Source organism: Cynocephalus volans, chromosome 3 (assembly GCF_027409185.1).
Source record: "Cynocephalus volans isolate mCynVol1 chromosome 3, mCynVol1.pri, whole genome shotgun sequence".
NCBI lineage: Eukaryota > Metazoa > Chordata > Mammalia > Dermoptera > Cynocephalidae > Cynocephalus > Cynocephalus volans.
Genome location: NC_084462.1, coordinates 119,622,993 through 119,635,422, shown reverse-complemented (window position 1 = coordinate 119,635,422; position 12,430 = coordinate 119,622,993). Strand labels below are relative to the sequence as shown.

The 12,430-nt window shown below is 37.4% G+C and overlaps 2 protein-coding genes across 4 annotated transcripts in view; one reads left to right on the top strand and one right to left on the bottom strand.

Annotated features, from left to right (window-relative positions):
• LOC134371803 (signal recognition particle subunit SRP54) overlaps window positions 1–1,175 on the bottom strand; it is a 67,281-nt gene extending 66,106 nt beyond the window's left edge. For 2 of the 3 annotated variants that reach the window (XM_063088649.1, XM_063088648.1), the window contains exon 1: window positions 674–1,171. The gene's annotated coding sequence lies outside the window, so the exon portion shown is untranslated. Of the gene's footprint in view, window positions 1–673 lie in introns of all 3 variants that reach the window. The other variant, XM_063088654.1, reaches the window with a different exon arrangement.
• A 184-nt stretch (window positions 1,176–1,359) lies between these two features.
• The window catches only part of LOC134373775 (uncharacterized), a 41,705-nt gene continuing 30,634 nt past the window's right edge, over window positions 1,360–12,430 (top strand). The window contains exon 1 of the mRNA XM_063091796.1: window positions 1,360–1,480. Coding sequence (XP_062947866.1) covers window positions 1,384–1,480 — 97 coding nt within the window. The 5' untranslated portion in view covers window positions 1,360–1,383. The remainder of the gene's footprint in view (window positions 1,481–12,430) is intronic.

Sequence of the window (12,430 nt, the reverse complement as noted above, 5' to 3'; positions counted from 1 at the left end):
ACTAGTGTTTTTCATTACTCATCTTCATATAATGTGTACTTATGTGCCTTTCTTTCGCTGTACTGTTAGCTTCTCAATGCAGGGTTTGTGTCATTCGTTTCCACATCCCTATAGCTGAAAACGAGTAAATATTTCGTTGAATTAAGCATATGAAAGAACCAGGTGAGGATAGCATCAAGAAAGCCAATAGGGAAAGAGTTTCAAGAAATGAATGGTCAATAGTATCACATGGTATGAGGAAAGCCATCAGTATAATTTAAGTCACTGGCATTCCTCATTCATTTAATGACTGTCTGCTACATGCAGGACAATTTATTAAGCACTACAAACACAGAGGAAAATAAAATCAAGTACACGTCAAAAGGTTTTCGGGGAAATACCCTCATCTAAATTCTTGCCCAGAAAAGCAGAACAAAGAGTCAGGCCAGCAATTGCCCACATCTTATTTGGCTCGGGTAAATGTGAAGACTACTTAAAAGAGTCACAGCGCATCTTTTAATAAAACTTCTGACGGAGAACACGAAATAAAGAAGGGCCAGAACATCTCAGTCTCGGTGACGACAGCCGGTGACCAGGACAGCAGACTCTTTCCAGAGTCTGTCATCCCCAAGTAGGGTTGGGCTACCCGTAGCTGCCCATCCGTAGCCTGGAGCGGGAAAAAGCAGACACTTACCGCAAAAGGCTCCGCTACCGCTGTGGCCCTAAGGGGCCGGGGATTCCTTCTCGAGACCCCACGCAGTAGGAAGAAATCCAGGGAAGCTGGAAGCAGACAGGTACGACCCCCCCAATCCGACTTCCCGAACTGTATGAACTGGGGTCCCAGCGCCCAGTACCGCGACACCAACTCCCACCAGCTGGAACACGGACGACTGCCACCGAACCTTCCGCCCAATGAGGAAACGTCACCACTCGGCGTAGTCCAGCCTTTCATGAAGAGGATGCACTTCCGCTTCCGGGGCACCCATCGCGTTCCTTTTAGCTCGTCTCCCGCGATGGTGTGGGGAGGCGTGTCTTTGCTTCGAGTAGCTTTTGCCTTTTGGTTTTCGCCGCTGAATATCTGCGGTAGCAAAGTTAGTGGTTCTAAAACAGGTGGTCCTCTAGGGATGCGATCTCGGGAAAGAAGTCTGGCCTCCAGAAGCCACCTTAAGAAAAAGTGTCTAGACTGAGCAGTGCCAGCTAAGAGTGGAACGAACATTGAGAGATGGGGGTGGGATTGAGGGTAGGGACTCCCGGGAGCACGTGAGAACTCTGTAAGGGGGCGGGGCTTAGGGCTTTCGCAACCGTAGGAGGCGGGTTCCGCAGAGGGTGTGGCTTGGTGTCGGGGCGCGGCTCTGCTTGCGCGTGCTCGGTGCGAACCAGCTCCTGTGTGCTTGCTGTGGCGACATGGAGTTTTGCTCTGCGCGGCGAGCAATACTGCAGCTGTTCCGTACCGTGGCTCCGGCAGACCGCCCGGCGCTGCTCCAGTGGATGCAAACTACCCGTAAGCGGCCAGAGGAGGCGGTTGGGGCAAGGATATGCTTTGGACGCTGACTTTGGGGACTTAGGCAGGGTAAGGCCAAAGCCTTCCACAGGGTCGCTGTACTGGTCTCTGCTCTCGTACGGGGTAGGCTGACCTGGGCACACCACAAACCCAGGGCCGCTCAGCGTGCCACTTGGATTATGTACGATAAGACCTGGCTCTGGGTGGTTTGTGATTCGCTGCAGGCTTTAGACAAGCCTCTCGAGCCTCCTTTTCTGAAAGAAAAAAGGGTGTGGGCCTAACCCTCTTCCCAGTTACTCCCACAAACTTGTGAGGACCGGTAGGATACTACCTGAAAAAGCTCTTGAGAAGAGAGGTTTTCTGCAATAGAGCTGGAAGCTTTTACCATGTGGGTAAAATCACCAGTCGCTAGTGCATTTATTTCTCGATTGTAAAATGGAGAATTTAATAGCAAGGGTTTTTTGGGGGTTGAGGGGTGCAAAAAAAGGAAAAAATTTGGTTTTAAGCTGTTACCGTAATTAATAATAGTAATAAAAAGCACAAATTATAATTGAATTATGGTAATTAGATCTAGTTATTGAAGAACGAGATAGATCTATTTTGGCAAGGCGAAGCCTGGTAAAAGCACAAGAATATAAAATATTGCTTGTTTAATAACTGTACCAAACTATTACTCTATACCGCGAAACGTGGATTCCCATGGTTATTTTCATCCAGATTTATGACTTGAAATATATTTATTTGCTAATGAGTCCCAATTTTAGATTGCTCTTTCTAAAACTCTCTTCTTGGTGTTATAGTCAATGAGTAGGTTTAGGTAATGTAATTATTACAGCACATTTTTGGAGTCTTTTTAGATAAGATGCCAAACTAAAATTAACTTGAACATCTGATAAGTGAGGTGTATCCTCAAAGTACGGAAAACCAGAGATATACCTTCATATTTATACACACATACAAGATTATTTCATGATAGGAATTTCCAAAATATGCTGTCTCATCACTACATTTAAGTCTTACACTGCCTATTTTATTTATCATTTCCCAGTTTTTTGTTTGTTTGTTTGTTTGTTTTAATTTTTTTCCAACCGGAAAGGGGATCGCAACCCTCGGCTTGGTGTTGTCCGCACCAGGCTCAGCCAGTGAGCTCACTGGCCATCCTTATATAGGATCCGGACCCACAGCCTCGGCACTAACAGCACCACACTGACCCGAATGAGCCACCGGGCTGGCCCTTCTCAGTTGTTTTTAAAACAGCACCATTTTCCACTTGTTTTTTCTACATTCCTCAGTACAAGTTCATTTATTTTAAAAGCATTTAGTGCCTACAAAAACGCCACTCATTGCCTGGCTCTGGCAGTTGCACAATTACTACAACATCCTTGCCCTTAAGATTTCATTCTTGTGGAGTTTTTGTAACCTAAATTTCAAATTTTAGAGGTATCAATTGAGACTCCATTTTTCAAAATCAGTAAGACTTAAAAGCATGTTTTGGATGATAAGTTTGTAAACAAGAAGAATCATTATCACTGGCTAAAGAATATATTTTTACTTTTTTTAAGGGCACTTTCTGTGCCTCTCTCTAGCAGACCCTGTAGTCCGGAAGCTCAAGCAATTTGTTAAACAATTTAGAAAACAACTTGAGTTTCTGAAAAATGTTTATTAACATGAAAATTTTAAGAAATGAAAGTATCACTTAGCTTAAAATGAAGGAGTGTACTTTTTAAATAAACCTTAAAAAGTGTATTTATGCCTTTTTTATTGTTTAAAATATGCATAACATAAAATTTACCATTTAAACCATTTTTTAGTGTACATTTTAGTGGCAGTGAGTACTTTCACATTGTTGTGTAAATGTCACTACCATCCATCTCCAGAGCTTTTTTATCTTCTCAAATTGAAACTCTTAGTGTGCTCTTTTATGAAGTTGTCTAAATACAGCACAAACAGTTCTGGCTTTTTGTGTAGATCAGTGGTAGAGCAAATGCTTAGCATGCATGAGGCCCTGGGTTCAGCCCCTACAACAACAAAAAAAGTTCTTCCAAACAACCATTTTTCATTTTCCTAGATTTCCTTTTTTGAGGAAAAAAATTCTTTTTTTTCTCTCTAGCATTAAGTCACTGGTGTAATATCCTACTTGTATGACATTTGCTCAGACCTTTAATAATCACTCTCCTTGAATTTTTATGCCATTTAATGGAATAGCAAGAGACGATAATAGATGTACGGTATGACTTTGGTTTTGAGTTTCGTAGAGTTTATTTCAACTAGAAAACATCTAAATATTGCTAATAGGTAAAAATCACAGTAAATACACAAAAGGAAGAGTAAAATTCTTGACCATTGAGTGGATAGTGGGATTATCACACCAAGACTTAGGGTCATTTAGGATGATGCTAGTGGAACCAGAAGCTTGGACCAGGGCAGAGCCAAGCACATGTCAATGTCTGGTATAAACTGAAGACGTAGGTTAAATAAGGTAGGGGCTTACATTTTATCTTGGTACAGCTTAGGCCCAAAGTCTAGGAAACAGTGAGCACTCATGTAGGAAGGATGAACCAAGTCTGAGAGGCAAAGCAGGTAGAGATAAGCTCCCCCTGCAAGATAAATTAAAAGCAGTTAAAAATACAGCAGTACCTCAGCTTACTGATTCTGATCCTGTGACAGAGCATCTGTTCCCTTCTATTTCCTGATGTGTATGAAGTGGGATCTTGATCTAGATGTCAAAGTGTGGGAAAGTGACTGCAGTCCATTAAGTGAAGGGAGCTGAGAGCCAGAACTGTAAGTGGGGTTCCCAATAGGCATATAAAAAAATACATTGGAACAGCAATCTATTAATAAATGCTATTCTGAAGCCTCTCAAATTTTTCCAGGTTGTGTAAATATAAACGAGGAAGTCAAACCTAAGAGTCAAGTTACAAAGGACAGAAAATTAGGGTTTGCTATAAGGAAATTAACAAAATCATCAAGAAAATATTTAAATGCTTCAAGAAAATAATGGTAGGTGACTAGAAGCTTCTTTGAACCCTTTATTTTACATCTTCACTGAACAGAATTGGACATGCTGAGCAGCAGCTACAGAGTTGTTAGAAGTTCTTTGAAATTCTCACAAATCTAAAAAGGAATCTAATATGTAGTTTGTCAAACAGCATACTGCTCCAATACTATGTTGAATTAGTATTGAGGAAGTATCCATATAACTTAAAGATTTCTGATCTTTATTGAAACCATGCAAATTTGTGAAAGTTATCAAATATATGAGGTAATATTAAACAGATTATTTTTAAATTATAGAATTAGCATATTCATTCTTACAAATCGTGATTTTTTTATGCCCTTTGCCTGACCTATCACTTCCCAAACACCCTCCCTCCCCACCCCCCGTCTCTAGTATTCTTAGGTTTGTTCTCTCCTTCTGAAAGTTCAACGTATCGTTGTAGTCTTTCTTTCTTTCCTTCATTCTTTCTTTTCTCCTGCCTTCCCTCCTTCCATCCTTCCTTCTGAGCAGCCAGTTATGAGTGAGAACTATTTTTTTTCCAAAAACTAAAAAGGGTTACCAAGCAAATAGGTACCTCTTAAACAAAATTTTTCTGTCAAATGAATAAAAATAACTACTTTTCTCTCAAGCATATTTGTTGTATATTAGGAATAGCCACGATATATAAAAAGAATAATACACCATGAACAAGTGGGTTTATTACAGGAATGCACTGTTGGTTTAACATTAGAAAATCAATCAATGTAATTCACCATATTAACTGAAAATATTTATGTGGATACTTCAAAAAGTTCATGGAAAAATAAAATTAAAAGATAATAATGTGAATCTTTCCATGAACTTTTTAAAGTACTCCTCATATATGTATGAATATGTGTGTGTGTATATATATATATATGTATGTACACACACACACACACACAGAGGTTGAGTATCCCTTATTCAGAATGCTTAAACCAGAAGTGCTTTGGATTTTTTCAGATTTTATAATATTTGAATTTTATGATATTTAACCAATTGAGCTTCCCTAATCCAAAATTCAGAGTGCTCCAGTGAGCATTTCCTTTGAGCATCATGTTCATGCTCAGCAAGTTTTGGATATTAGAGCATTTCAGGTTTTGGAGTTTCATATTAGGAATGCTCAACCTGTATATATAATTATCTGAAGAGACACAGAAAAAGCATTTGGCAAATCCAGCATCTCTTCCTGAGAAAAACTCATCAGACTAAGAATAAAAGGGGACATTCTGAACCTGATAAAGGGCATCTGTGAAAAACGTTTAGGTAACGTCATATTTAATAGTGAAAAAAGACTGAATGCTTTCAGGTAAGATAAAGATGTCTACTGTTCCCACTTCTATCTAGCATCTTAATAGAGCTCCTAGCCAGTACAGTGTGGCAATAAAACAGTGGGGAGAAGCATCCCAATTGGAAAGGAGAAGTAAAACTGTCTATTCATAGATAGCATGATTGTCTATGTAGAAAATCCTACAGAATATACAAAACTACTAGAACTAAGTTGCAGAATACAAGTTCAATATACATAAATTAAATATATTTCTATATATTCACAACAAACAATCACAAATTGAAATTTTTTAGAACACCATTTATAATGGCATTATTAGGGGTAAATCTGACAAAAAAATGTGAAAGACAATGAAAATTATAAAATATGCCTGAGAAAAATTTTAAAAGACCTAACTAAATAGAGGGATATACCTAGTTCATGAGTCAGAGGAAACAACATTAAGATGTCAGTTCTAAAAAAAAAAAACTCACTTCTCCCCCAGATTAATGTGTAGATTCAGTGCAATCACAGTCTAAATCCCAGCAAACTCACAAGTTGATTCTAAAGTTCAGATAGAAATGCAAAGGACCCACAATAGCCAGAGGTTTTCTGGGGGAAAATAAACCGTGTTAACCCAACCCAATTTCAAGAATTAATATAATGCTATAGTAATTAAAACAATGTGGTATTGGCCTAAAGATAGAAAAGTAGATCAATGGAGCAAAGAGAGTCCAAAAATAAACCCACACGTGGATTTCTGAGGAAGGTACAAAGACAATGCAGTGAAGAAAGGATAAACTTTCAACAAATAGTACTGGAACAACTGAATATCCATATGCCAAGAAAAAAAAAACAAAAAACTCCAGTTTGTACTCCACACCATTTACAAAAATTAACTCAAATTGTAAAACTAAAATCCTAGTTTCAATATCATTGATTTCTGATCTTATTTTTATCTCCTTTCTGCTTGATTTGGGTTTATTTTCCTCTTATTTTTCTAGTTTCGTGTGGTAGGAACTTAGATTATTGATTTGAGACCTTTCCTCTTTTCGCTTGTAAACCTGTAGTGCTATAATTTTCCCTCCCAGCACTGAGTTAGCTGAATCCCACAGATTTTGATATGTTATATTTTCGTTTTCATTCAGTTCTATGTATTCTTTAAATTTCCTTTAAGACGTCCTCTTTTGGGGGGATGGGGGTGGGGGAGGGGGGGTTGTATTTTTGGCACCTGGTTGGTACAGGATCCGAACCCCTGACCTTGGTGTTATCAGCACCACACTCTCCCAGGTGAGCTACCGGCCAGCCCAAGATTTCCTTTTTGACACATGAATGATTTAAAAGTGTGTTGTTTAATTTATAAGTTTGGAGATTTGCCTGTTGTTTTTCTGTTATTGATTTCTAGTTTGACTGAATGATGGTCAGAGAAGATACTCTATGATCTCAATTTTATAAAATGTTTTGATGTTTTGTTTTATGACCCATAGTATGGTTTATCTTGGTGAATGTTTTACAGGTGCTAGAAAAAACTGTGTGTTTTACTGTTATTTAGTGTAGCGTCCTATAAATATCTATATAGATCTTTTTGGTGAATGATATTTTTCATTTCTTCGATATCTTTGCTGATTTTATGTCTGCTCATTCTGTCAGTTGCTGAGAGTGGGGTGTGGAAATTTCCAGTTGTAATTATGTATTTGTCTGTTTTTCCTTTCTGCTCTATAAAGTTTCATTTCATGCATTTTGAAACTCTGTTGTTGCTGTATGCATGTTTAGAATCACTATGTCTTCTTGATGGATTGATCTTTTATCATTATGTAATGTCCCTCTTCATCCCGAATAATTTTCCTTGCTTTAAAATCTACTTTGTCTGATATTAATATAACCACTCTTGTTTTTCTAATTAGTGTTTGGACAATATATTTTTTCCATCCTTTTGCATTCAGTCTACCAATGTTGTTAGGTTTGAATTAAGGAATTCTTTTCCTTAAAGAATCTGAAAATACCTTTTTCTTCTTCATTCCTGAAGAATCACTTCATCAGATAAAAAATTCACAGTTGACATTTTTTTTTCTTTCACTTCTTGTTGACAGCATATAGTTGGATTGTGTTTTTAAATCCACTTCGCCAATCTTTGTCTTTTGATTGATGTATGTAGACTATTTGCATTTAAAGTAAATATTGATATGTTGGAGCTTAAGCCTGTCATTTTATTGTTCATTTTCTGTTTGTTGCTTCTCTTTCTCAATCTCTATTTATCTCCTCTTGCTTACCTTTGGGTTACTGGAATAGTTTTAGAATTCTGTTCTTATTTATAGTGTTTCTGAGCATATCTCCTTGAATAATTTTCTTTGCGTTTGTTCTGGATATTTCAATATACATTTGTAACTTATCATCATCATCTTGGTATTGATATTTATCACTTGAGTGAAGTATTGAAATCTTACTTCCATATATGTCCCTTTACCCTACACACTTTAAATACTAGGGTACTTCAGAAAGTTCATGGAAAAACAGAATTGAAAGACGATACAAATCTTTCCATGAACTTTTGAAGTAACCTTCATATAATTGTTTTATGTATTTACTCTATATTCTTTGAGCATGATGTCAGATGGTTTTATAAATTATGATTAAACATCAAATATGGTTTAAGAAACCAATGAGGAAAAAGATACTCTATTATATTTAATCTATTTTTTACCCATTCTGTTCATTTTTGAAGTTCCAAGTCTTTTTCTATTATTTCCATGATGTTTGGAGAGCTTTCTGTATCTAGTCTTCAAGGGTAGGTCTGCTGTCAACAAATTATTTTAGTTTTCCTTCATCTAAGAATATCTTTATTTCTTCTTCACTCCTGAAGAATCACTTCATCAAATAAAAAATTCACAGTTAACAGTTTTTTTTTTTCCAGCATTTGAAAAGTATTGTACCCTCCTTCTCGCCCCCATAGTTTCAGATGAAAAAATCCACTGTCCTTCAAATTGGTATTTCTCTGTAGGTAGTGAGTCATTTCTCTCTGGTTGCTTTTAATATTTGCTCTTTGCCTTTTATTTTCAGAAGTTTAATTATGATGTGTCCTTGTATGGATTTCTCTGGGTCTGTCCTACTTGAAGTTTGCTCAGCCTCTTAAATCTGTAGGTTTATGTCTTTCACCATATTCAGGAAGTTTTCAGCCATATTTCCTCAAATAACTTTTCAGCCTCACACCTTCTCTCCCTCTTCTGGAAGTCTGATGATAATAATTTTATTTTTATTCTTCCACAGATCCATGAGGTTCTTTTCATTCCATTTTCTCTCTTTTGTTCAGATGGAGTAAATTCTTTTTTTGTTTGTTTGTTTTTAATTTTAACATTTACTTGTACAGATTTGTGGGGTACAGTGTGTTGTTTCAGTATATTCATATACTGCACAATGATTCACTTAGGGTAGATAGCATAGTTTTGTATCTATTAGTCCATCAATTCTTTTTTTTTTTTTTTTATGCTTATCCTGTTTTATTTTTTACACTTTTTTAGAGAACTTTTAAAATTAAACTTCATATTTTGAGATAATTGTAGATTCACAAACAGTTGTAAGAAATAATGTTGAGAGATCTGGGTACGCTTTACCCAGTTTTCCCCATGGTAACATCTTGCAAAACTATAGTATAACAACCAGTTACAGTCAGGACAGAACACTTCCATCACCACAGGCATCTCTTATGTTACCCTTTTATAGTCATTTTCCTGCTGCCTTGATGCTGTCCTTAATCCTGATAACCACTAATCTGTTCTCCATTTCTATAGTTTCATCATTTCCAGAATGTTATATAAGTGGAATCACATAGTGTGTAACCTTTTGGGATCGGCTTTTTTTGCTCAGTGTAATTCTCTGGCAATTTATCTAGGTAGCCGCATGTGTCAGCACTTTGCCCCTCTTACTGCTGAGTCATAGTACCTGCTGCAGACATGCTACAGTTTCTTTAGGCATTCCCCTGTTGAAGGGCATCTGGGTGGTTTCCATTGTTTTTGTTACTCTAACAGAGCTGCTATGAACATTCGTGTAGTCCATCAATTCTGCTCTCCAACACCTTTCCTCCCTTTCCGGCCTCTGGTAACCATTATTCTACTCCCTATTTCTATGAGAACTACTTTTTTTTTTTTAAGATTCCACATATGAGAGATCATGCAGTATTTGTCTTTCTGTGCCTGGCTTACTTCGCTTAACATGATGGTTTCCAGTTCCATCCGTGTTGCTGCAAATGAAAAGGATTTTTCTTTTTTTTTAATAGCTGAATAATGTTCCATTGCATATATATGTCACAATTTTTTATCCATTCATCCATTGATGGGCATTTAGGTTAAGTCTGTCTTGACTATTGTGAATAGTGTTTCAGTAAACATGGGAGTGCAGGTGTCTTTTCAACATACTGATTTCATTTCCTTTGGGTTATATACCCAGTAGTGGGATAGATCTATTTTTAGTTCTCTGAGGAACCTCCATACTGTTTTCCACGATGACTGTCCTAATTTACATTTCCATCAACAATGTAGGAGAATTCCTTTTCCTGGATGGAGTAAATTCTGTTGATCTGTCTTCTTGTTTACTGATTCTGTTCCCTATCATCTCTACTCTGCTGTTGAGCCATTCAGCAAGTTTTTTATTTTGATTTTTGTACTTCTCAGTTCTATAATTTTCATTTCATTCTTTTTTAATATATAACTTCTGTTTCTTTGCTGATACTTTCTGTTTTTTAACTTGTTACAAGAGAATTCATAATTGCTTATTGAGGCATTTTTATGATGGCTACTTTAAAATCCTTGTTTGATAATACAACATTTCATCCGTTTGTATATTAGCATCAGTTGCTTGTCTTTTCTCATTCAGATTTTGATTTTTCCTGTTAAGATGACAAGTGATTTTCTATTATATCCTGGATATTTTGGATATTATGCTAGGAGACTTGATCCAATTCGAATTTTCTATTTTAGTAGTCAGTTGTCCTGCTTAGGTTTAACCTGTAGGTTCTAGCCTACTTTTGTGGGCTGAAGCTCCAATGAAAATTTAGTTTTCAGTGCCTTACAATGCTGTACAAGTCTGCTTCATCCTTTTTTTTTTTTTTTTCTTCAAAAAGATGACCAGTAAGGGGATCTTAACCCTTGACTTGGTGTTGTCAGCACCATGCTCTCCCAAGTGAGCTAACTGGCCATCCCTGTATAGAGATCTGAACCTGTGGTCTTGGCGTTATCAGCACCACACTCTCCCAAGTGAGCCACGGGCCGACCCATGCTTCATTCTTTGACACTGCTGGGGCTCCTGCTCAATCCCTGCTGGTGTCACCTGCATGGATGAAAGACACTTTCCTGGATCACCTTGTGTCACTGGGCTGCCTTTCACAGTGGGGGGAGGGGACAAAGCAGTATCAGTCTTGGTTTGCTCTCAGCTACTGGGCAGAAGGTGAGAAGATGATAGGCCTAGATCTCTTTATGCCACTGGGAAGAGGGCCTGGAGACAGCGGCCTCTGTTGATGTTGGATCAATCACAAATGTCCTAGGTGTGGAGTGGGCATTGAGGTTCCTCAGTAGATCTCTGTTGTTCCTCCCCTTTCCTGGTCTCTGGCCACAGAGAGCAGGCTTTTCTTAGTTTTTTCTGTTTATGTTTGACGGTGGTTCTGGGTAGCAGACCTCTCCAGTACCCACTCTAAGCTATATGGAAGATTATAAAATGAAGGGAACTAACCACCGTGTTTTTCCTCAAGTCCTGAGATCTCTTTCTTTTTTCTAGCTTTCAGAGTCCTTTTATGATTGCTTATTGAATTATTTCTAGGGTATTTAGAGGGGAGGAGCAAGGAAAAGTGAGAGAAGTTGCCATTTTGACTAGGACAAGAAGTCTCCTTAATACATTTTTAATTTTTAATTTAATCCAAATAGGGAGTTCAGGGTAGCATATGATATGAATGAATAATAGGTAATATTAAACCAACTTCTTAAGTATGCATTGTAAGTCATTAGCGGTGAGGATTTGGATCAGTGAAGGCTAAAGGTCTTGGGTAAGCCTTCATAGGGATAAAATAACTTGGGCAGGGCCTTATTGCAGAAAAGCAAGGTCTTATAATTGAAAAGAACAATATGAACAGGAAGGAACATGGAAAGCAACTGAGAAGATTGGTCTGTATAGAGCAAAAGTTATTAGGGAGTAATGAGAATAGAAAATAGGATGGTTACCTCACACTTATTAGAATGGTTATTATCAAAAAGATGACAGATGTGTTGATGGGATGTGGAGAAAAGGGAACCCTTTACTCTGTTGATGGTATTGTAAATTAGTACAGCCATTTTGGAAAGCAGTATAGAAGTTCATCAAAAAACTAAAAATAGAATTACCATATGATCCAGCAAATCCCACTTTTGGGTATACATTCAAAGGAATTAAAATCAGTATGTTGAAGAGATGCTGTAGTCATTACAGCATTATTCACAATATCTATGATACAGAAACAACCAAAGTGCCCATCAACAGATGAATGAATTTTAATTTTTTTATTTTTTTATTTTTTTTAAAAAAGATGAACGATAATGGGATCTTATCCCTTGACTTGGTGTTGTCAGCACTACGCTCTCTCAAGTGAGGTAACTGGCCATCCCTATATAGGGATCCGAACCTGCGGCCTTGGTGTTATCTGCAG